At 45.6% G+C, this 24,818-nt stretch overlaps 2 protein-coding genes across 5 annotated transcripts in view; both read right to left on the bottom strand.

Moving 5' to 3' along the window:
- Nucleotides 1–1,204, bottom strand: part of TDRD7 (tudor domain containing 7) — a 72,835-nt gene extending 71,631 nt beyond the window's left edge. The window contains exon 1 of one of the 2 annotated variants that reach the window (XM_072842035.1): nucleotides 1,056–1,204. The gene's annotated coding sequence lies outside the window, so the exon portion shown is untranslated. The remainder of the gene's footprint in view (nucleotides 1–1,055) is intronic. The other variant, XM_072842032.1, reaches the window with a different exon arrangement.
- Nucleotides 1,205–16,421: 15,217 nt separating this feature from the next.
- Nucleotides 16,422–24,818, bottom strand: part of CCDC180 (coiled-coil domain containing 180) — a 64,278-nt gene continuing 55,881 nt past the window's right edge. For 2 of the 3 annotated variants that reach the window (XM_072842028.1, XM_072842027.1), the window contains 6 exons: nucleotides 22,957–23,117; nucleotides 22,277–22,414; nucleotides 21,661–21,772; nucleotides 18,992–19,097; nucleotides 18,078–18,213; nucleotides 16,422–16,904 (listed from right to left, as the gene is read on the bottom strand). In XM_072842028.1, coding sequence (XP_072698129.1) covers nucleotides 16,773–16,904; nucleotides 18,078–18,213; nucleotides 18,992–19,097; nucleotides 21,661–21,772; nucleotides 22,277–22,414; nucleotides 22,957–23,117 — 785 coding nt within the window. In that variant the 3' untranslated portion in view covers nucleotides 16,422–16,772. Of the gene's footprint in view, nucleotides 16,905–18,077; nucleotides 18,214–18,991; nucleotides 19,098–21,660; nucleotides 22,023–22,276; nucleotides 22,415–22,956; nucleotides 23,118–24,818 lie in introns of those variants that run through there. The other variant, XM_072842029.1, reaches the window with a different exon arrangement.

Genomic DNA, 24,818 nt, shown 5'->3' with positions numbered 1-24,818 from the left:
CATTTCCATTGGAGACACAGAAAACCAGGCTCAAAGAAAGTAATTTATTCACCATCCACAATTAGTTAAGCCCAGATTTCCAACTCGGGTCTGCAAGGCCCACACTGTTTTTGCAAGTATGCAGCACCTACACGTCGAGGCAGCCGAGGAGGAGTTAGAAATTTGGGTCTAAGTTTTTCGCTTCTGTCCTTAAGTTGTTGCACACGCGTGGCCGGGCGGAACGGTTTACTGCCATATTTCCACCTGCACGATGGGGGTGGGGGTGGGGGGTTGACCCAGATAGGCAGTTTTGTTTGGTGCTGTAGGGCGGTTATAGCAGGTTAAAGCGCTCCTTTTTGGGCCAGGGCTTTTTCTAAGGCAGGCTATTGCTCTGTCAAACTATCTGGGACCGGTGGTCCCCTTTGGTTCCAGCTGGCAAACGTGTTATGCTCCGCAGGCGGAACGGAGCCAGAAAAGTTGCGCGGGGCTCGAGCCCCCCTGTCATTAACTCGAGGCTGAGCACCTGACCCTGCGGGATCTCGGTCAAAGTTAAGAGGCAGCTCGTCCCCAGAGTCAGGTTTGCTTCCTGGCTGTGTCCCCGCCTGGGGCTCGCGGCCGGGGAGCAACGGACAGGATGCGTGCCCTGCAGTACCTGAGCGGCCTGCACCGGCCGGTGCGCGGACAGGCCGAGCCTGCGAGGGGCTGGGAGCTCGCGGGGCGCTGCTCCCGGCGGCGGCTGCGGAACCACTTCCCGGTCAGCGCCTCCGCCCTCGCCCGCACCCCCACCCACTGCTGCAGCTCCCCGCCTGCGGCTGCGGCTGCACCGAGCGAGGGTCCCGGCAGCGGCGGGCGGGCGGGTCCGTCAGGCTCTCGGGGAGGGGACCCATCACAGATTTCAAACGCGACGCTCTGGAACGGCAACTCCCCGGGGCATCCCCCGCCGCTGCAGCGAAGAGGCGCCGGGCCCGGCCGAGTCCCGCCCGGGCCACCGTCCCGCTAGGGACCCAGGTGCGCCGCGCCCCCCCGCAGCCTCGCCCGGCACCTGTCGCGCCCGCAGCGGCCAACCCCGCGCTCACCTCGTCCCGGGCGCCCACGGCCCGTCCCCGCGCCTCCGGGCCCGGCTCCCTCCGCCGTCTCCGCCAGGGCCCCCACCGCGGCCGCCGCCCACTTTCGGTTTCCCCGCTCGGCCGGAGCCGCCGCCGCCGCGGCTCGGGAATCACCTCAAGCCCCCGCCCCGCCCCGCTCCGCCCCGCCCCGCTCCGCTCCGCCCCGCCCCGAGGGCAGCCCGGCCTCGGCCTCGGCTCTGCGCACGCGCGGGCTCCCCAGCCGCGTCGGCCCACCCCGGCGTCCGCGCGTGGGAAGGGAAACCGACGCCGCCTAGCGGTTTCTGCGCGTGCCCACGCACGGGCCGCCGGCGGAAGACGACTGCGCGGCGGGCTCCGGCGCGCCTCCTCGTGGCCAACGCGGGTACCGGCGGGCGGGCGGCCGGGCGGGCGGCCGGGGGCGGCCCGGGGCCCCCGCGGAACCTCGGCCGCCGCGCTCCTGCGCGCCTCCAGCCCCCGGGCTCTCGTGCCAGGCGGCTCGCGCGCTCAGCTCTCGCTCATTCTTTCCGTCAATGGTGGGGCTGTAACTTCTCACGCTCCGGGACAGCCACCTGCGTGCACCTCGCATCGCCCTTAGGGTAGTTTGCAAGCGTCACCTTTTCAAGGAGAGCGCCTCCTTCAAGAACGAACGTCAGTGTCCTCCCTGGATACCTTCTCCCTTAGCCCCTGGCGGGTGGGCCCACTATACGCATTTTACTTTTCCTTTTCATTGTCTGCTGTGCTCGAATTCAAGGCCTACGAGCGCAGGGATCCTTGTCATTCCGGCGTATTCCCAGAGTCTCGGGTTGCTCTTGGCACCTGAGGGTGACATACATTTTGTCCAATGCTTTCCTTCATTCATTGTAAGATCGTTGAACGTCTAATATTCACTTATTTTCTTCTGCACATCGATTCCACCAACACGTATTGCGCATATTGGTTTGCATTCCTGAAACCAGCATGGAACACTTCTCTACATGTGTTCAAATACGCATTGACTGGGGTCTGTCTACTGTCCCCCCCCCCCCCCGGCAGCTATAGTGAGTGTAATTGGCAAACCACAAACTGCGCATTTAGAATGTACAATTTGAGGTTTTCACATATGTATACAGCTGTGAGGCCATATCAAAATAATGAACACATCCATCATCCCCACCCCCACCCCACCCCCCAAAGTTTCCTCGGGTCACTTTTATAATGCTCACCTCTCGTGTCTCTCTGTCCCTTGCCCCCTCCACAGCCTGTCTGCCTTCTGTCACCATAGATTCGTTTGCTTTTTTTTTAACCCCCAAATATTTTATTTATCTACTTATTTTTTTAGAGAGAGAAAGAGAGCGTGGGGGTGGGGGATGGGCAGAGGGAAAGGGAGAGAGAAAAACCCTCAGTGCAACTGCGCGAGCTGAGCGCAGAGTTCGAGGCCCGGCTTCACCCCACTACCCTGAGATCATGACCTGAGCTGAAACCAGGAGTTGGATACCCAAACAACTGAACCACCCAGGTGCCCCTAGTTTGCTTTTTCTAGCGTTTTATATAAATGGAATCATACGGGATATGCTGTCTTTGGGCGGGGGGGAGGAGTGTCCAGCTTTCTTCACTCAATATAAATATGCTGAGATTCATTCATGTTGTTGAGTGTACCAATAGTTCCTATCTCTTCATTGCTGAGTCGTATCCCATTGTAGGGAGGTAATAAACCTACCATAAGATCCAGCAGTTCTATTCCCAGAGCTTACCTAAGAGAAATGAAAGCCTATGTCCACACAAAGACTTGGGCAAGAATATTCATAGCAGCCCTGTTGATAATAGCCCCAAACAGAAACAATACACATGCCCACCAGTAGGTGAATGAACAATCAACTAGTACCCTTTGAACACCCACTGTTACATAAGTTTCGTGGAGTACCAATATGTTAAGGCACAAGCCTATGCTTGAGGAGCCTTTTATTTATTATTATTTTTAGTGTTTTTTTTTTTTTTTATAAGTAAACTCCGCATCCAACATGGGGCTTAAACTTATGAGCCCAAAGATCAAGAGTCACGTGCTCTACCAACTGAGCCAGCCAGGCACTTCTTGAGGGGCTTTTGATTCAGTGGAAAGAGATAGCAGGCAATAAGAAGGTAGACTAGAAGTAGATCATGGAAGGGCTGAGAACCCATGAGCGGGAGTTTGGGCTTCTCTCCGAAGGCAGTGGGGAACTGTTCAAAATCTCCTTTGAATGCTGTTCTCTTTTATACTCCCACATGTAGTCTCTAACTAGATCTTCCCAAATGTCTCTTCCTGGTGCCTCCCTACTGCTGTATTTCAGTCTGTTTAGGATCTCTCTCCCTTCCAATCTGCTCCAAACACTGCAGTGGATATAATAGACCTAAAATAGAACCAGACCCAATTTGGACTCTGCAATGTTCGTAACCTCCTCTGGCTCCACATTTAAGATGGGGAAGATGTAAAAAGCAGCTCCCAATTGAAGGAGTGCCAGTTGGAGTAGAAAATTAGGAAAAACTCCAGAGTCCAATATACAAAGTAAGTCATAAAAGCAATGTAAGTTGACCTCAACTCTGAGATTCTTTATCCTTGTAAAGGGAGTCTGTGTTTGGACTGTCCTATATATAAATAAAAATGAAGCTCTGTGGCTAGTTTTAAAAAAAAATCAGCTTTCTTTTGATGCATAGTTTACCTATAATAATAATAATAAATATTTTAAATGTACAGTTTGATGAATTTTGACAAATGTATTCAATCATGTGTCCACCCCCACAATCAAGATGTAGAACTAGTTCATCATTCCAAAAAGATCCCCAGTGCCTCTTGGGGTGTCTGGATGGCTCAGTGGGTTAAGGATCTGACTCTTGATTTCAGCTCAGGTCATGATCTCAGGGTTGTGGGATGGAGCCCTGCGGTGGGGTGTGTTCAGCAGGGAGTCTGCTTCTCTCTCTTTCTCTCTCTCTCCCTCCCTCTTCCTCTGTCCCTCCTCCTGCTCTCTCTCTCTTTCTGTCTCTCTCTCTCTCTCTCGAATAAATGAATATTCTTTAAAAAGTTCCCCTGTGCTTATTTATAGTTAATTTCTTCCCCCTATCTCCAGCCCCAGGCAGGCATTGATCTGATTTCTGTTATTATAGCTTCACCTTCTCTCGAATGTCATAAAAATGGAATCATACAGTATGTAGTCTTTTGTGTCTGGCTTCTTTCAGTTAGCCAGATTTTGGGGAGTCACCCATGTTGTCACATATGTCAGTAGTCTGTTCCTTTTCTTTGCATACTAGCATACCATCATCGGTATGAATATGTCAAATTTGTTTATCCATTCACATTTGATACACATTTGTGTTATTTCCAGTTTGGGACTATTATGAACAAAACTGCTGTAAACAATCACATGCAGGTCTTTGGTCACATTTTTCTTGCATAAAGACTTAGGAGTAGAATTATTGGTTGTAGAGTAAGTATATGACTAACTCTATAAGAAACTTATCAAATTGTTTTCTAAAGTGGCTTCATCATTTTGTTCTCCCCTCCTCCCAGCTGCCAGCAGTGTATGAGAGTTCCAGTTGCTTCAAATCTTCTCCAGTCTTTGGAACTGTCAGTCATTTTAAGTTTAGCCATTTCGGTGGGTGTAAACAGATATCACATTGAGATTTTTAGTTTGCATTTCCCCATGACTAATGATATTGAGCATCTTTTCATGTGATCCTTAGCCCTTCATATATGTTCTTTGGTAAAGTGTTCATTCTACAGGTAGGTTTTTGGCTAAGACATAAGGTTTTCAGAAGTCCATGGATAGCTGACATAGTAAGGAAAGGTTGGGAAGTTTACTTTCTTTGGAAATGGTCTAAGGCCCAGGGAGTTCAAGAATTAACTCCCATGCTCTAGATATAACTGGGTTTCAGGGGAATCAGAGATGACACAAAACTAACTGTTATTCAGACGCAATGGCTCTTACCTTTTGTGGGCGGGTCGGGGTGGGGGAAGGTCAGAATATGTGAAAGCAACACATGGATACAAAATTTGGCATATGATCTCAAAAAAGGTTTTGGGTTACCTGAAGTTCCACTAGGAACCTATGTTAAAAACTGCCTTACATGAAGGCTTATACCCTGAGGCCAAAGAGCGGAGTTTTCAGAATGAATGAGACTGAGGCAGAGGTATTCTCTCTCTGCAAGAGCCCAAGCTCATCTTTGGATGACAGGAGTGGGGGCCAGTAGCATCTGTGGCTCTCTTTCAGGAAAGGCAGGCACACTTCACATCCCCAAGGGCCATTGAGAGGTTGTGACCTGCTCAGGTGGCTGTTGGGTGTAGGTGAGGTGGATAAGATAGGAGGGAGGTCAGGAGCAGCTGGTCAGTGGGCAGCAGCCTGGCAGGTAATCTGTGCCCATCCAAATACTTCATGAGAGAATAGTTGTCATGGAAACGGAGTGCAAAGGAAGGAAGGTAGATTTGTTGCTGCCTTTTCCTAGGCTGGAAAAGGTGGGAATATTTCAAGTGTGAAATGTCTACCTAAAGCCCTTCATGCATTTTTGTCTACACCTGGGGAGCCTGTTTGTTTGAAGAGAGCCACATTGGACACAAACACCGAAGCACCTGTACAAGACAAACAAGACCAAAGCCATCAGTTGAGGTGCATCTCTGTCCTTCCCTCCTTCCTTTCTCTCAGTCCCACAAGTCACCATGTAGAAAGAAGGGGTGACATCAACCATTCCCCAAGAACATGTCCATAGCTCATTTTATTTTTATCTCACCTGATGGAGTATTCAGTGTGTGGGATACAGTCTGAGAAACAGACCCTCCTAACCCTCCTTCTCAGAGTCTCTGACTTTAGCTCTGGGGTAAGTAGAGGGGCTATTTTAGAGACCTCCAGTTATCCTTATCTCACTTCCCACCTCAATTCACCTGCTTCTTCTCTATGTTGTCTCCAAAGAGAAACCCAAAACAGGACTCTTGTGTCTATCACTTTGCACACCACCAAAAGAGCCGTAGGGTCTGGGTGTAGGGTTGTTCAGTGTCTTTGTTAATTCCTCTCCTGGAAAATCTTCCTTGAAGCCCCGGCTGAAAGTGACTGCTCCCTTGGTTGAGCAACTAGAGCAGACTATTTGTCCCTCAGAAATGTCCCTTAGTAGGGGAGGATGTACAATGTGGTTCTAGGTCTCATCTCCCTTGTGTACAACTCGAAGAGACTTTAGATTGTATTCGTCTTTTTTTCCTCTGAGTTATTTAATTACAGATAATCTTAGCAATAATAATTTTAAGTCCTTCTTGAAGCCAAACAACATGTTAAAAGTTGTATATGTGGATTAAGCCCAGCTTCATGGGTACTTTTTGCTGACATAAGGTCAGGAAAAAGAGATTCATAACAAAAGGAATCTTTGGACAGATCTATGTTTGGTGAATCATTAACATCATGATCGTACTCTCTCCAGCCGGTCAGCTATTGCCTCACAAACAAGCGCAGAGGAATTTCTAGACAATTGTATTTGTTTTAACTGAGTAAGGAGAAACAAAACAAAACAAAACAAAACAAAACACTGAAGGGAGAGATTGCTGGGGCCCTGCTGAAATCCAGGCCCTGGTAAAGCTCAGGATGTGCTGATCAAGCAAAACTCCCTAATCTGCCCACAAAGGCCTCCAAGGTGAGTCAGCTGAAAGGGGCTAATCCCCAGAAGGGACTGATCCCTAAAGCTGTAGAGGCCACACAGCCACAGAACACTGGAAAACAGGGGATAACAAGAGCTTAAAGCCATATTGTGTAGAGCAAGGTCATAGGACCCACAGGGGAGGGTCTTGGCTGTCTAAGAGATGGCCTCTGCCCCTCTGGAGCTGTGGCTCATTCACACAGCTCACCCTTGGTCATGGCCCAGGGAGAAGGAGGACTCCGAGGATGCAGGTGTTGGCGTTGGCTGCAGATTAAGGGCCTGATGTGGGGTAGGGCATAGAGGTAGTGTAACACTCCATGCAAGGCAAGCAACTATGGTATTACTGATTCTGCTGCAGTAGATGCTAGGGGTGAGAAAGGCAGGAGGCAATGAGAAGGAACCATGTAAATATATAGGAGGGGTTTAGTATTGGTTAGCTGACCTTGAAATCAAAGATGCAGGCAGGGGCGGGTTTAAAAATGTGGGTTCAGGGGCACGCAATTGGCTCAGTCAGTAGAGCATGTGACTCTTGATCTTAGGGTCATGAGTTAGAGCCCCATGCTGAGGGTAGAGATTACATTAAAAATAAAATCTTTTTTAAAACTGTGGGTTCAGATTCAAAGTATACTATTCTGGGAGCATCATTGCCCCACCTAAATGTTTGACCTTGAATAAATCAAAGTCTTTTGTTAGGTTTAGAGCACTTTGGTCTCATTCTAGCCTCAGACTTACTTAAGTGGCAATGTTAACCCAGTAAGTCCAAAAGAGCCTTCACTATGGGCTGTTTGGTCAATTCCCATTCTTCAGTGGTTCTCTATGGGAGCAAATCTCTCTCTTGCCTCCTTAGCGGCACTTTGGATATTCATAAGGTTATTTTAGGTTGTTACAATGATGGGGGGCACCTCCTGGGATTTAGTGTTCCAGGCTGGATGCTCGTCGTCCTGCTGCATACAGAACTGCTACCCCATATCGAAGAAGTTCTCTTTGTCCCAATCAACACCGGAATATCTTACCAGTCATTCATGTAAATGAAAAACCTCTGCTTTATGTATAAACACTAATAACTTTTTCATAGTGTTACTATACAATGAATTTTCCAGGTTATTTTATCTATAGATTTCATTTCAGGAGAGTAAAAGGAGGGATTACAAAATATTCATTATAAAAGATAGTGCTGGGTCAGGTTGGGGTTGAGTCCTGCTCCTAGAAATCCCCCAACAGCCAGTCCTACCCAAAGAGAAGCTGAACAAGACATTCTTATTTACTATAACAGACTTAGAGATGAATGCATGTGTTTAGCTTTATTAGAATTCTGTATCACCCCACTCCCAAATTACCTGATTCTCCCAGCACTCACAACCAGCTGAGGAGATTAAAACCACTGTTTTGAGGCTTCTTTCTGGAGTTCACTTAGCCCAGAAGTAGAAGAGATGGTCTTCCTTCCAATTCTCTCTTCATCCTCTTGCATTTAGTCTCTTCCATTTAAAACCGGAGCCCCTGGTCTTAGCAGCAACTTCCTTAAAATAGGGTGTTTTATATTTGCAATAAGAAAATTATAACACCTGGAGGCTAGCTGTTGGCTAAGAAAGGAACTAGCAAGCTGTTGGCCAGAATAAACCACTAGAGGAGATGTTTTTTCTAGGTAAGTGGTTTTTAATCTGAGAGCAACACAGTTTGTCAGCTCTGACATAGCATTTCCCTCCCTTTGTGCAGTACATGTTCCCAAAAAGGGGTTTGAAGGTTGATTATATACAGATATAGATATAAATATAGATATAGATATAATTCCCTAATCATGATGATTGCAGTGTTCTACTGCTTGGTACATATAGGCTTACAAGAAATATTTATTCAGTGGATGAATAAATAGGGAAGGGTTTAAGTCCATCTTCTTTCTACAATGCTATGCTGCCTCTATGTGCACCTGATGAATGCAATAAGGGGCTGAAGAAGCAAGCAAAGGAAAATGCATAAAAAAGTATAAGAACAAAGTAAACTTTTCCCACCTTATCAAGATCTCTAAGGAAACCCATAGACCCATATAATAGAGGTTAACAAATAGCTTGCACCAAATTCAGGTACCAATTTATGAGCTGACAATTGTTCAGAAAGAGACTTGATCTTTACTTTGTCATTTTAAATCCATAGAATTTTTTCACATCTCCAAATGTTTCCAATGAATTCTTCCAATTTCCTTCTCTATACCCTTTTATTCCTGGGAAGGTAGTCTGTTCACCTCTGAGCCTGCTGGATCCTGGGTGGTAAGGTGGAGAACAGGCTGGAAGAGCATGACCTGATACTTCTCCAGTTGCTTGTTGACATCAACAGGCCTGGCAACTAGACTGGGCTATTTTAAAACAGTATTCCTCTACATGGGCCACCTCTGTATCAGTAGGGAACTTCCCCTTGTGTGTAAGCCCTGTCTTTATTGTACAGGTAGCTCTGAATGTCAAAATGCCATTTTGATCTAAAAACTCTCTCTCTAGAGTGTCCACCCATGAGCTTTAGTGTTACCTATTGGCTAAAGAGAAAGAATGGAATCCTCCCTACAGAGGGGGGCTTGTTTGATATTTGGAGAATGCTGTCACACCTTTGAATGTCTTCTCTTGGTTAAATGTCATACTTACCTCCTCTAAACAAGCTTTAATTAATCAAATTTCTTGAAAGTGGTACTCAGAACAAAGTTCTAAATTCTAATTGGTCATCTCCTTGCGAATAAACAAGAACATTTAGAAGGTATTATGGCCAGATGTTCTCAATAGCAGAACTAGTAACTGTTTGGTCAGAATCTTTCCTTGGGGGTATTTGAAGCCTATACTGATAAAGTTGAGAAAAGCATTGCTCTAGGTGATTCCAAATCTCAATCCTGATCTTGTAATGTGTCTGGGAAAGCCAAGTGGTCTTTATTTGAAACTCCAGGACTTGTGGCTAGGGATTATGACATGTTGCTTAAACCCTTTTGCTGGAAAGCTGATTTTTTTTCAATATAAATGCTCTATTTTTATTAATACACATCTTGAGGTGGTTAAGGCATCTAATTTTTTTAAATAATAAATTTATTTTTTATTGGTGTTCAATTTACCAACATACAGAATAACACCCAGTGCTCATCCCGTCAAATGGCCCCCTCAGTGCCCGTCACCCATTCACCCCCACCCCCCGCCCTCCTCCCCTTCCACCACCCCTAGTTCGTTTCCCAGAGTTAGGAGTCTTCATGTTCTGTCTCCCTTTCTGATATTTCCTACCCATTTCTTCTCCCTTCCCTTCTATTCCCTTTCACTATTATTTATATTCCCCAAATGAATGAGACCATATAATGTTTGTCCTTCTCCGATTGACTTACTTCACTCAGCATAATACCCTCCAGTTCCATCCATGTTGAAGCAAATGGTGGGTATTTGTCATTTCTAATGGCTGAGTAATATTCCATTGTATACATAAACCACATCTTCTTTATCCATTCATCTTTTGATGGACACCAAGGCTCCTTCCACAGTTTGGCTATTGTGGACATTGCTGCTATAAATATCGGGGTGCAGGTGTCCTGGCGTTTCATTGCATCTGCATCTTTGGGGTAAATCCCCAACAGTGCAATTGCTGGGTCGTAGGGCAGGTCTATTTTTAACTCTTTGAGAAACCTCCACACAGTTTTCCAGAGTGGCTGCACCATTTTCACATTCCCACCAACAGTGTAAGAGGGTTCCCCTTTCTCTGCATCCTCTCCAACATTTGTAGTTTCCTGCCTTGCTAATTTTCCCCATTCTCACTGGTGTGAGGTGGTATCTCATTGTGGTTGATTTTAAACTGTGTGCAATGTTTACATCATCAGCAACCTATTTAGGGCTGTGGTGCTGACAAGATAGAAGTGGAGTCAGGCCAATGTTGTGTAAACTGATGTCCTTGCATTTATTCTTGGGAGTCTGAGAATTCTCAATAAGAATGTAAAATATTTGCATTTTCATTTAGACGGATTATCTAAATAAACACAAACACATTTCGCATCTTCTTGATGACTGCTTCACAACAAAGCAGGCTGTGCTAACAGATATGTATAAGATCTTTATAAGGAAAACTATAACTGATGAAAGGGACCAAAGAATGATAAGTAGAGAAATTTCCATGTTCATGGATAGGAAAACCCAATATATTGTTTAGATCAGTTTTTCCCAACTTGATCTATAGAGACAATGTAATCCCAATAAAAAATCCCAACAAGTCATTTTAAGGACATTGACAAACTGATTCTATAGTTTATATAAAAAAGCTAAAACAAAACCAAACAAAACAGAACAGCTAACAGTATTGAAAGAGAACAAAATTGGAGACCTTGGCATTACCAGACTTCAAGACTTATTATAAAATAAAACTACAATAATCAAAATAGTGTGGTAAAGGGGCACCTGGATTGTTCAGTTGGTTAAGCCTCTGACTCGGTTTCAGCTCAGGTCAGGATCTCAGGGTCTTGAGATCAAGTACCCACATCTGGCTCCCCACTCAGTGGGGAGTCTGCTTCCTTTCTTCCTTTCTCCTTTTTCCCCTCCTCCTGCCCCCCCCCACACAGTCTGTCTATATTAAATAAATAAATCTTTAAAAAAAACAGTGTGGTATGTATGAAAGAATAGACAAATAGATCAGTGGAACAAAATAAAGAATCCAGAAATAGACCTACCCAAATATAGTCAACTGATCTTTAACAGAGGACCAAAGGCAATTCAATGGAGAAATGATAGTCTTTTCAACAAATGGTTTTGGAAAAACTGGACACCCATATGCAAAAAAAAAAAAATGAACCTTGGGGAACATGGGTGGCTCAGTTGGTTAAGTGTATGCCTTTGCCTCAGGCTGTGATACTGGGAGCATCATGTTGGGCTCCCTGCTCAGCGGGAGCCTGCTTCTCCTTCTCCTCCCCACTTGGTGCTCTCTGTCACTATCTCTGTCTCTCTTTCAAATAAATAAGATCTTTTTAAAAAATAAACCTTGATACAGAAATTTCAAAAAAATTAACTCAGAATTTTCTGAGGTAGATTATAAAACTATAAAACCCCTAGAAGATAACACAGGAGAAGATAACATAGGAGAAGATCTAGGTAACCTTTGGTTTGTAACTTTTTAGATAAAAATACCAAAAGTTTGATCCATGAAAGAAAAATTGTTAGTTGAACTTCATTGAAATTAAAACTTCTATTCTGCAAAAGACACTATTAAGAGAGTGAAAAGACAAGCCACAGACCGGGAGAAACTATTTACAAAACACATTATCTGATAAAGGACTGAGATGCAAAATACACAAAGAACTTTTCAAATTCAACGGGAAGAAAACAAACAATTATCAAATTTAAAAATGGACAGAAGAGCTGAAGAGACATCTGAGCAAAGATGCTGTAATGATGGCAAATAAGCATGTCCAAAATACACAAGGAACTCCTAAAACTCAACAATATCTCAACTTGTAAACAAAATCTCAGAAACAAAACAAACTCATTAACTTAAGAAAAAATACCTCAAACAAACCATCTAAAAAAAATGGGCAATAAAAAAGTATGGGCAATAGATCTGAACAGATATCAAAGAAGATAAGCAGATGGCATTAAGCACATGGAAAGATGTTCAACATCATATATCATTAGGGAACTGCAAATTAAAGCCACAATGAAACACCACCAAACACCCATTAGAAGGATTAATGCAAAAAACTCCTGATATATCAAATGCTGACAATGGTGTGGAACAACATTCCTGGCAGGAATGCAAAATAGTACAACCACTCCAGAAGTCAATTTGCCAATTTCTTAAAAAGCTAAACATAGTCCTACCATATGATCCAGCAATCATGCTACTAGATATTTACCCAACAAGAGCTGAAAACATGTCTACATAAAAACCTGCATACAGATATTTAACAGGAACTAATAACTGCCCCCAACTGGAAGCAACTGAGAGGTCCTTTAATAGGTGAATGGAAAAACAAACCATGATACTTCCAGATTATGGGTATTATTCAGCAATATAAAAAAAATGAGCTATCTGGCCACAAAAAGACATAGAGAAACTTTAAATACGTATTGCTAGATGAAAGAGGCCAGTCTGAGAAGGCTACATACAATGTATTTCTAACTCTTTGACATTCTGGAAAGGACAAAACTATAGAGAGGATAAAAAGATCAGTAGTTATCAGCGTTTGAGGGAGAAAGAGAGAGAATAGGTGAAACATGGGATCCGAGCATTGTACAACTATTCTGCATGATATAATGGTGGATACAGGGCACTATGCATTTGCCAAAATTCACAAATTATATGACAGAAAAAGTGAAACCTAATGTAAACTACGCATTTCAGTTGTTAATAATGTGGACCGGTATTGGTCCATAAATTTTAGCAAATGAACCACACTATTACAAGATGTTAAAAATAGAGTAAACTGTCGGGGTAGGTGGGGTGAGATATATGGGAATTTGGTGCTGCTTGCTCAATTTGTCTGTAAATCTAAAACTGCTCTAAAATATAAAGTCTGACTTTTAAGTGTTAAAAAGTGAGACATTTTAAGAAAAAACAGTACAGAAAGTCAATTGTAGCTTATCTACTTTAATTATTAATTCACTGCAACTACTTATATCAGGATCCATTTTTTTTTATGTTAATTGGTTTTTGGCCCAAATTCTAATTTACTGACTATGGATTCTTCTATTGTAAATTTTAGGGATTATTATTTTTACCAAGTCATTTTTCTGAGGTCAAATTATGCGTATCAAAATGTTTTTCAAATATATTTTTCTTCTACTAATTTTTAATCAACAATAAATCATAAACTTCACCATAACTGTTTAATAAAACTGTTAGTTTTATTTTGTGTGTTATTATTTTAACTAGTATATGAATATAGGCACTGAGAGGGTCATACACCATGGGGTCAACAGATTCTATTCTTTGATTTACAGAGATATGATTTTGGCTCAGCTTTTTAGGAACATGTTGCTTGCTTAAAAGACTTTGCAACCCCACCTCTACCCACCCCATTTATGAAAGAGAAAAGGTTTTTCTCAGATCTTCTGATAAGGGACAAGCAGAGAAAAGCCAGCACTGTGGTTCCCATCATTCTGCTGGAAGCCCAAAGTAGAGGTCCCACTCACGCACTACAGTTTAGAACTGAGACTCTGCTCTGTGAATGAGATGCTGTGGATGCCCCATGCACCTGAAAAGAATGCCCCATGCACCTTCTCTTCTCCTCTTTATCATGGAGTTCCACAATTTTCATTCCCCCTTTGCTTGAAAACCAACAGTTTTAATTTGGGTGGCAATTCAACAAACGGAAAGACTAAAGTTCCTAATCTCTGGGGCAGCTCAAGACAAAGTGCAGGCCAATGACATGTGATCAGGGTGTGGTGTGGGACTTCAGGGAGGCCGGCCAGGTGGCACAGACACAGCTGGGAGGGCCTCTTTTGCCCTCCTCCTTCCCTCCTGCCTGCTGTCTCAAGTGCAGACCTGGTGGCTGGTCCAGGCTGGAGTTCCAGCAGCCCCCCTGGACCGGGGCAGACTTGATGGTGGAAACCACATGCTCAGATGCTGGAGAAAGACCGATGGACCTGGGGTCTTCCTGACGAGCAGTCCAGGATCAGTAAGGACTGCCTGCTTCTAGAGTTTTTTGGAGGCTTGGGGGCTTTGGTTTGGTTTTGGTTTTGTTTTATGAGCAAATGTCCTGCTCTGCAGGCGATGTGAAAAAGTTTTACGAATACAGAAAAGGGCGGGTTACAGGGGACAGACCATCTTCCTGGACATAAGTGCTTTTCTCTGGTTATTGTAAGTCACAAATAAACTGGTGCTATTGTCCAATTGCCTGGGGTGGGGGTCCCTGGCATTGTCCCACAACAGATTGTTCTTTTATATGAGAAGGAGATAAATCTCTCTCTTGTTTATGCCACATTGTTTTGGGTTTTTTTGTGGGTTTTTTGTTCTTTTTGTTTTTTTACTACATATAGGCAAATCTAAGCCTAACCAAACTATGAGCTTTGCCATGGAATCGCTGTGTTATCTTGGACAAAATGGGTCCCTTCTCTGGGGACAGCCCCTTGTGCATAGTGGCAGAGACAGATATGGAGGCAGCTTGCATAGTTCTGAGACTGGGTGCTTTTGCCTGGCTGATAATCATGTCCTCTTCTTCTGGGAACAGTTCATCAGTATTTCTTTGGGGAGCTGCCCTTCCGCACCCTCTGTCCTAGTTACATGAGACTGACACCCCTCCCTGGGTCCGGTGGTGAACATGTGACCCAGGCCTCAGCAGCTGTGGGGTGCACAGAGCTGGCTGAAGGAGACCAACCTCATGTGTGGAGCCCCTAGTGCAATGCACATGTGTACATGTCAACTCACGTGTATGCATCTTCTTGGCTCTTCCCTAGAGCCCGTTTGTGTGTGCCTGGCTGCCATGCACTATGTTCCTTTCTGCACCCACGCCATTCCACCCTGACATCCCAGCCTGTTTTGATGGAGCCTGACCTCACTGAACATTTGCTTATGTGGTTCTATATCTAGTCTCTTCTTGCACAATTGGGAAACTGAGGCCCAGAGTGAGTCAGGGACTGGTCTGGGGCCCAAGAGGTAAGCAGAGTCTAAAGGAAAAGGAAGAGTTTTAGCCCAGGGCTCAATACCTCCCTAAGGGATTTACTTGATGGTGAGAGCCCCACCAATCCTAGGGGGACCCCTGTCTATACTCTCTCCATATAGGATCATGTTCCTCTCCACTCCCTCATACATGCACAGGCACCCTCACTCATACTGACTTCTCAGGTGGGGGACATGGAGGCATGGTCAAGAAAGAACAGACACAGGAGAACTTATGAGCAGGAGAGTAGAAATAGGTTGGAGGCAGCTCTGTCATGGGGCAGTGGCATCCGTTTTCCAGATACCTGCTCAATAGGTGAATCCCTAAGGTCCCAAGGGTAGCTTTGAGAAGACAGAACTGGGGTCTTGCAGTCCACCTCTGGAACTACAATGAACCCACAGCTCCTAGTATGGACAGTGGCGTCAGGAGAGCCAGGTCAGTGACAGGTCAGAGGACAGGTGATGCAGAGCGAGGGACAATGATGAGGACGGGACATGCCTGGTGGGGGTGGGGAGTGTCAGGGGCCAGAAGCAAGGCCAGGGCTCCTTCCAGGTTCCCCTTCACCATGGTCTCACTCATGCTTCTTGGGATAATTTCCAAAACAAATGAGTTGTCCTCAAGTCCTTGTCCACTTTGGGGGAAACAAAAATTATGCTGGGGTTCTATACTGGCTGTGTGCCTTTGAGCAGGTTGACTCAGCCTTCTGGACTTGAGTCTCTACACCTGCAAAATGGGGGCAAAAGCCTACCTCATCAAGTCATTAACAGAGGTAAAGCATGGGAAAATCCAAACTAATACAAAGTCAAAACACAAACCAGGTAAAAGAAACAGGAGTTGAAGGCAAGAAAGGAATGTACACAGCCCATCCAAGTGTCACGGAAAGCTCCTGACCAATGAAACTTGGCATGGTTAGGCCACCTAATCCAGGAAGATAGAATCAACAAGGAAGATAGCACAATGGAGACTTCCAGAGAGAAAGATATGAGTCTCACAAGATTTAAGGGGCCCACGCCTAGAAGATTTTCCTCAAAATATTATAATTTGGTCAGGCAAATTGCCAGACAGATACCCAATCAAGACTGGATTAATTCTTTGTTGGTTGCATGGCTGTAATTATTTTATACTATTAAACACAAAATATATTCGTGCCCATACATTTTAATTATTTTGTTTTCCAAGATGGAAGTGCCAAGCATGCCTATTGGAATTATGTCCTCTGACGTACTGGTCTCTATTTTAAGTGGCCCACTCCTGTGACCCACCATCCCTGCTAATCATGTGGAACTCCCCTTCCGCCTCTGTCCTCCTCATTGGAAATGATCTCCACATGGGCAGGGACCACACCATGTCCTGGTCACTGATGAAGCACAGTGCTGGGTATAGAGCAGGGATGGATGGATGGATGGATGGATGGATGGATGGATGGATAGATGAATGGATGAACAGAAGGAATCTATAAAAAATAAGCCTTTACATGGGGAGGGTTGAGGGTGTCACAAGTACAGGCTCTGGATGGTATGCACGGAACGCTTCCAGCTGTCCTTCCAGCACTGAGCCACCTTCACCTGCGACATGTTGTCATCCTGGATCTTCTTCAGCTCCTCTTCAAATAGTGCTAAATATTTCTGGGAGCAAAGGAGCAGGAGGAGGCCAGATGAGAAGGGAATTCTGGACTCTGTGCCCTAAAGGAATGCTGTAAGCCGCTGGCAAGTAGCTTTTAATCTACTCCAGGCACTGGCAAGAGTTCCTCAAATCATCTCACATGTAATCTGCCAACCACCAATCAGGCAGGTCCAGTTGTTTTCTTCATTTTAGAGATGGGGAAACTGAGTCTCAAAACCTTGCCTGGGGCCACCCAGCTAGAAAGAGTCTAAGCGGGAACTAGGATCCACTTCCCTGACTTTGGATTGCACTCGTTCCTAACTGCCATCCTGCACTGCGGCCTCCTTGGAGCTCAAGGGTCTCAGCTCCCCTTGTAAGGCTGATCCCTCTACATCTTGAACCCTCACTGAACTCACCAGAGTTGTCCACTCTCCCCTGGGCTTGGTGTGGTGGCCAGGGCAGGGCCTGGGCTCTCCGAGTACAGGGACCAGCCTATCTTGTCTGCAGGCAGGACAATGTTCCTCTCTGGGCACCAGAACCAAAGGTTCCACAGGTGGCATCTGGGCAGAGCCTCCTCTTCAGGCAGGCCCCATGGGCGTCTAATAGGCACTGGATTCAAATCCTGCCTTTGCTACTTCAGAGTGGCATGAGGGGGACACACTCCTGTAAGCCTCAGTGTCCTCACCAATAATGAGGACACATCTACCTCCCTCGTGGGATACTTGTGATACACGAGTCAACAAGATACCTCGTGTTGAGGAAAGAAGCTACAGCAGGTGCTTAGTAACTGCCGCCTCTTCCACCCACTCCCACCCACTGCTCCCATGGCCACTGTGCCTCTTCCTACTGTGCCCCCTCACTCTGATCAACTGCTCCTCCAGAAGGTCCTCCTTTACCCCCCAATCTGGGTATGGTGTTCCTTGGCAGGGTTCCCTCAGCACTGGGGCCCAAGCCATCAGACCCACACTCTCACTGAGCCTGGACATTACCCACAGACCCCATCCTTGGGTCTGAGAACATTACCTGTCTTGAGCATTGGCACTGTGCCCTGGGGCACCCTGCCAAGGGTCATCTGCTCCATGGGCCAGACATCAGGGCACCCTGTGATAGGACGCTCCTTTCTTCCCAAGGCAGCCACGCTGAGCCACCCTGTGCTCCCCGGGACATGCACGCCCCTGCTCTGTCTGTCAGCTCACCAGGTAGACGGCATCTCGGGCTTCCACAGCTGCCAGGTGGCCCAGGGTTGTTTTGGTGGTGGTGATGGATGATGTTTTCCGGAGGAGAATCTTATATTGGATGGTGACATCGGTGGGTTTGATTCCTGGCCACTTCCTACAAATAAACATGTATGTAAAAGCCTGATGGGCTTGTCATCCTCATGGTTCACAGTGTACCCTCCAATCCTGGTGGGAATGTTCAGCATATCTTTTTTTTTTTTTTTAAAGATCATGTTTGAAACATCTTCATTAAAAGGAAAACCCTATTGAGCACTTAACGTTAAGCTTCTTTAAGTTCTTTCTCGTACTTTCACACTGTTTAAGTCCAGTGCATGTAGAGGGTCTGGGTTCTGCGTGGAAGGGGAGGGGAGGCCTGCCACAGCTCTGGCTGTCTCCCTTTTCCAGGCCTGTCTCCTCAGGAGGGGGCCAACCGGGTGGCAGTCCCATTTTTCCTGGCCTGTTTTTCCTACTGTGCTGGGCAAATCACTGCCTGACTTCTAGAGCCACATTCTTGGGGCACAGGCAACAAACTGTGCAGCACTGTGGCAGCTCACGCACGGTGACTCACAGTGCTGTGAGCGACTCGAGAGTGTGCCCCACATTGGGAGGGGCCTCCCTTTCTTTGCAGGCCCCTTTGTGGGTTCTTATAAAGGGAACTAATAGCTGCTGAGCTCTTACTATGTGCCAGGGGCACTCTAAAGACATCTCCTTAAACTTTCTCCTTATAATAATACAATGGAAGGTAGGCTGACGTGCCCATTTCACAGGTAAGGAAACTGAGGCTTAGAACATAGTGCCTTTCTAAGGCTTCCAGGTGCCCCTAACCAGTCCACTGCAATGTGCTCCAGCAAACACAGCCGTGGGTGGTATTCCTCAATACTCTTGGCTCTTACCTGCTCCCCCGTTCAATCAGGGGCTTCTCACTTTCTTCCTTCAGGGAAAGCCTAGCGAGTTTCCTCCGTATGAGGATTGATGTCTTCTGTTTGGGGGACTCCATCTCTAGCAGGCAAAAGACAGGTTATGACCATGGCCTCACGCACAGGCTGAGATCAAGGGGATTTCCCCCTGACCTTACGTCTGGAGGGATGAGGGCTTGTTTGTTCCTCTCTTCCCCATTTGGAGTCTCCAGTGGGATGCAGAGCCTGGCCCCACAGAGAAGCTGAAAGCACCTAATCTGTGGGCCTGGGGTGGAGGCAGGGGGGCGGCCAGTGGCAGCAGGCAGAGGGTCTGGCTGATGGATGGGGGGGTACGGTTTCAGTGCTCTTCTGCGCTCCAAAGCGCAGAGCACGATGCTGACCTTTGTGCAGCTTCCATGAGTCTCCAGATAAGATTCTTTGGTTTATACTATCTCAAATGGGTTCTGAACTAAGAACTACCCCTGGTGCAAACATATACTCGTTGTCCTTCTGATGTCTGGCTCGCTGACTGTCCTTTGTTGTGTTTTCCCAAGGGGGCTGCGCCAGTGGTGTGCAAGCCAGCAGACAGCAGCAGCCCTGATCTGCCTGCCGTGGAGGGCAGGGCCATGCTGCTCGGCTGGGAAGCCTGACTTACAGCAAGAGAGGCTTCTCTGGAGCTGCTCCAGGGGGGCCCCCCAGCTCTATGGTTCCTTCCAAGGTATCAAGAGTGCCTTCCCTCTTGGGCCTCATCACTAGTGCCTTGGCAGGTGCTGCTTCCTCAACAAAAGACCTCCAGAAAATGCTCGATACCTCAAAATGCGTATGCATTTTGACCCAAAAAAGTCCACTTCTAGGAACCTATTGCCCCAGAATAGAGATCTAAGGATACAGATGTTCCCTTCAGCACAAGGATGGAGTGAAAAACAGGAAATGGCCCAACGTTTGACAGCAGGGGAATAACTAATAAATTACAACACACAGCAAGAGAAATCGCTCAAGGAGGTGACTGACTGGCTTGGCCAACGTCACCTGAGGGTGAATTAAGTTATAAGAGAGCACACACCCAGTAACACCCCCCAACACACACACACAGGCAGACACACTCTGGCCTGTGCCCCAAAGGAAAGGACTGGAAGGATGGACAACAAATGTTAAGGGCACTTAGTCGTGGGTAGAAGGACTGTGCTCTTCACCTCCTTTGAAACTGATATTTTTAGTTTTACTATAAAACAATTCTTATTGTCCTTGTAATAAAAAACTTTTAAAAATAAAAATATTTTAATTACTAAGTGATAAATGGATAACATTTAATATATGATTCAAATCTTTATATAGTTGTAAAAGTAATGCAGACATGATGAAAAATTTAAACATCACCTAACAGGGGGGGAAACAAACAATTCTGGGAGTCTCTCACGGTTCCACCCACCAGAGCTGATCACTGTCAGCAGTCCTGTACCCATCCCTCAGGCTCTGTCTCTCTCACTCTCTATGTCTCTCTGTCTCTGTCTGTGTCTCACACAGATTCATTTATATATATGTGAGTGCACATGTTTATATCACATATGCAATTTTTTAAAAAAATGCTATCATAGGTAAATACCAATTATCAACTTGTTTTTCCCATAACAGTATCCCCCCCAACTTTCCACATTGGCATGTGGAGACCCACTGTACCCACTTTGACAGCTGCATCATACGTACTCATACATTGGACCATAATTTACTGACCCAATCCTCTATACATGGATGTTAGTGTCATTTCCAATTCTCTGCAATCTCAAACAGTGCTGTGGTGAATATACTTGAAAAGGTATGCTCGAAAAATTATGTAAGTATTTCTGTCGCATAAATTCCTGGGGTTAGAACTGCTAGGTCAAAGGTATACACGCTCCCAGTTGTGACAGGTACTGACAGAGGCTTCTCTGACACAGCGATACTGACATGTGCTTCTCCAAGGGTCTCTGTGGTGCTTGGGCTTTCTGACATCATCACCAGGGCTGGTTGTCACTAAATTTGAAAACCTTGCCAGGCTGTGGGTGAAAATGATATCTTAATAGATGTCTTTGTTCTCATGATTCATCCTCACCGTCAAGGTCAAGCATCCTTTATACTTACTGGCTGTACGAATTCCTTCTCTTCTGAACTGCACATGTTTGGCCTTTGGCTCTTTTTACAAATTTAACCTATGCCACAAGGATGTTAGGTCTTTTTCTGACCTATGGCTTATTAAGAATATCTGTTCAGCTTGTGGTGTGTTTTTCAATTTTTCAACATTTTTCTTTGTTTTTATTTTGGCCACAGAGGAGTGCCTGCCATTTCCTTAATGACTTCTGGCTCTCATCTCGTACTTAGGAAAGCTATCCCTACCCCAAGATTATGAAAATATTTACTATTAGGGTTTTATTTTTTTACATATAATCTTTGACCCGTTGAGTGTTTTCTTCTTCTTCTTCTTCTTTTTTTTTTTGGAGGGAGAGGTGTTTGCTTTTTTAATTTAAAAAAAACAAAAACTTACTTTTAATGAAACAAAAATTCATCAGTCCTCTCAGTGGAGAATCTGTTTTCATTCTGGTGGAATTGGGGAAAAGCAAATGCCCCCAGCCCATCACCCTCCATTCACCAACCCCCTGGGCCCCAGGCACAAGGCCGGTGGTACCACTTACTTGCAACCCGGACATCATCGATGGTGACCACTTCATCCAACTGCAGCAAGAACTTCTCGGCAAAGGTGGCCAAGCTGGCTATGAAAAATCGGCCATATTTCCTGGTGAATTCCTGAGTGAAACATGGGGATTCTGGTGTTGCAGGGAGAGGAGCTTGCCTCTCACGGCAGGCTGAGGGAGGACTTGGGGAGCCAGCAGGTGAGACAAGACCAAAGCCATGTGTCAGCTATGTCCAAGGTACGTGGCATCTGGTCCTCAGCCAAGAGGCCTCTCCCAAGAGCTGACTGGGCTTGAAGATAGGAAATGATTCAACAATGGCCACACACAAACAATTCACTGAAGAGTAATAAATAGACATGGATCTCAAAAAAAAAAAAAAAAGATTCCCATTAGTAATTTTGTAGTTAATTAATTAAGAAATCAAAGATTCTCACTAAGCCAGCCAATAGTAAGCAGCCAACCCTCTAAGACCTGTGGGCTTTCATGCCCCCGCTTCCACCAGGGTGCCAGCTAGGGGCCATGCTCAGCGCTGTTGCTGGACTGTCAGCCAGGGGAATCTCCCTGGGGGTAGTACAGCCCTCAGCACCCAGACCTGGGAGTTGATGGCACCACTGACCTCAAGCTTCTCCCTGGTTGTCATAATCACAGTGTCTAAATCGTCCTGCCTTTTCTCTTCCACTTGACACAGAGACTCCATTTCTTGGAAATGTGCAGGATGTCCGAGATTTTGATGGAGCTTGTGGGCATTTTCATCCTTCAAACAATCCATAAATTAGTGGGGACTTTGACTTGGTCTTTAGGTCAGGACCAAAATGTCATTGGCCCATGTCCTCTGCTAATAATCATGGCCATGGCCAGAATGATGTGTGCCCTGACCTGGGTGTATGAAGGGCCATGGATGAGCAGAGAAGAGGCAGAGAAGGTAAGATAGGGCCATGGCTGGAGCTGACACTGAGGGCTAGGGACTGGGAGAACTGAGCAGTTGCTTTAGTACAACCAGGTCCTTAGTCCAATAAAATCAATGGCATCCATGTCCCATGCCACCAAGGACCAGTAAGACCATTGTTGTTCATGTCAATGATCACACTCCCAAAGAAACAGCAGACCCACCCAGTAAATCTAAAAAGAAGTTTATTGAACACCTTCTATGAAGAAGGCATTTCTCCAATGTTCCGTGCCCATCAGCCCCCCATTCAACAACCCCAGCCAAGCCAGTTCTGCCTATGCCCCACCTCCATTTCTGAGCTCCCAGGGCTCTTGGTCCCAGAGAGGAATGATTGGTCCTGGGGCTCCCACCTTCCTTTTTTCCAGCTTCTCCTGATAATCCCAGAACTGTCTTCGGATCTCATTGGCAGAGTCGCAGAATCTTTTCCAGTGGTGTTCCTTGAAGTTCTCCATTACCAGCCAGCACACTTGGGGCAGCAGCTCCTCAAATCTCCTCATCTGGGCCCGCAATTCTATAGTAATTGGAGGTGGGGGACCAGGGGAAGGGACAGAGCAAAACCAAGGTTCTGAAGGAATCACTCCCACAAAATCCCAAAGCAGTGACCCAAAGAGAAAGACTTGATTTACAACGTGGCAATAGCTATCTCATCAGAAGGGGTCATGTGGTCAGAGCAGCACAGAAAACACTGGATTAAGCAAATTCAAAGGACTTTTCTTCAACACTCTACAGTTGAAGAAAAGTGCAGCAAGTCTTGAGGAGTTGTCCTTCAAAGACTGCCTCAACTCTAGGCCCCTTCTGTCCCTCCAGACCCCTAGGCAGCTCTATGTTAGACCTACCTTTTCATCAATATCCCTTTACTTCTCACCCAGATTGTCATCTCTTTCTTTTTCTCTGTTGAATTTTGGATATTTTCTTTGATAGTAAAGCCATTCATAATTTAAAAATCTCAACTATTTATTCTTCCAATATAGAAGTTCTATGTGGTTTTCTTTCCTATCTACTTAGTCCCTTCTTACTTGTCCTTCCAGTATCCTTTTCTAATTAATTCGAATAAAGACATGATTTTATATTCTGTGTCTGATATATTCAATCCGAAGTCTCTACTGATCTCATTCTTCTGCCTCATGCTCAAGGGGCCCTTTACGTGTGTGTGTGTGTGTGTGTGTGTGTGTGTGTGTGCGTGCATGCGTGTGTTTTACTGGGAGCTCTTATTCTGGGCATTTGATTTGTGAGAATCCTTAGAGGTCTGAATTGAAGGCGAGGTTTTTTTTTTTTTTTTTTTTTTTTTCTAGAGAGGGTTTGTAGTGTCTCTACCCGATAAGCATCTGGGGACAACTAACTAAAAAATCATTTTAAGCTAAATTATCAGCTAGAAGTCTTTTGGATGATCCACAAAAACAAAGTCGAACTCAGGCACAGAGGCTGCTTTACAGTTATGGATTCTTGTTGGAGTTTTCCTTCTGCTTTACCTGGTAGCTGAGTTTTTAATAAGACCATTTCTTTTGGGGCACTTGGGTGGCTCAGTGGTTGAGCATCTGCCTTTGGCTCAGGGCATGATCCCAGGGTCCTGGGATGGAGTCCCACATCAGGATCCCCTCAGGGATCCTGCTTCTCCCTCTGCCTGTGTCTCTGCCTCTCTCTGTGTGTCTCTTATGAATAAACAAATACAATCTTGAAAAAAAAAACAATTAAACAATTCCTTCTGGTCACTGGTGGTGGCAGTGGTGTGGGAGTGGAAAGGGAGACTTGGTTTCTGTCTCATTCACCCTACTCTGCAGCAGTTGCCCTGTGAGGGGGGTGGGGCAGTTTTCTGTGGCTTTTGTCCTTCCAGACTTTCCATCTTGGGTGGTCTGGGCCTTTGTCTCCTGTTCCCAAGGCCCTGGAGGCCATAGAAACAAAGCTCAAATTCACCTGGGAGTCAGCAAAGGCCTTCAGGCAATGTGTTACTGTACAATTTCTCTCCTGGAGTTTCTATTTTCACTCAATCTGAGGGCCTTGTTATATTTCTTGCTTTATGGGTAGTTCATCAATACATTTAAAAGACTTTATCACAAAAATGTTATATCCAATACTTTTAAATGTTTTCATTGGGAGAGTTGGTCAGGATACTGGACTCCCACTGACTTCCTACAGAAGCTTTCTTTTGAGGAAGGTCATAGAGGATGGGATCCCAGAGTTCACGTGGGGAAATTCTGAGCTAGAGAAACAAAAT

This window comes from Canis lupus, chromosome 10, assembly GCF_048164855.1.
Source record: "Canis lupus baileyi chromosome 10, mCanLup2.hap1, whole genome shotgun sequence".
Classification (NCBI taxonomy): Eukaryota; Metazoa; Chordata; class Mammalia; order Carnivora; family Canidae; genus Canis; species Canis lupus.
The sequence above is the reverse complement of the archived record's forward strand: the minus strand, read 5'-3'. Positions and strand labels throughout refer to the sequence as shown.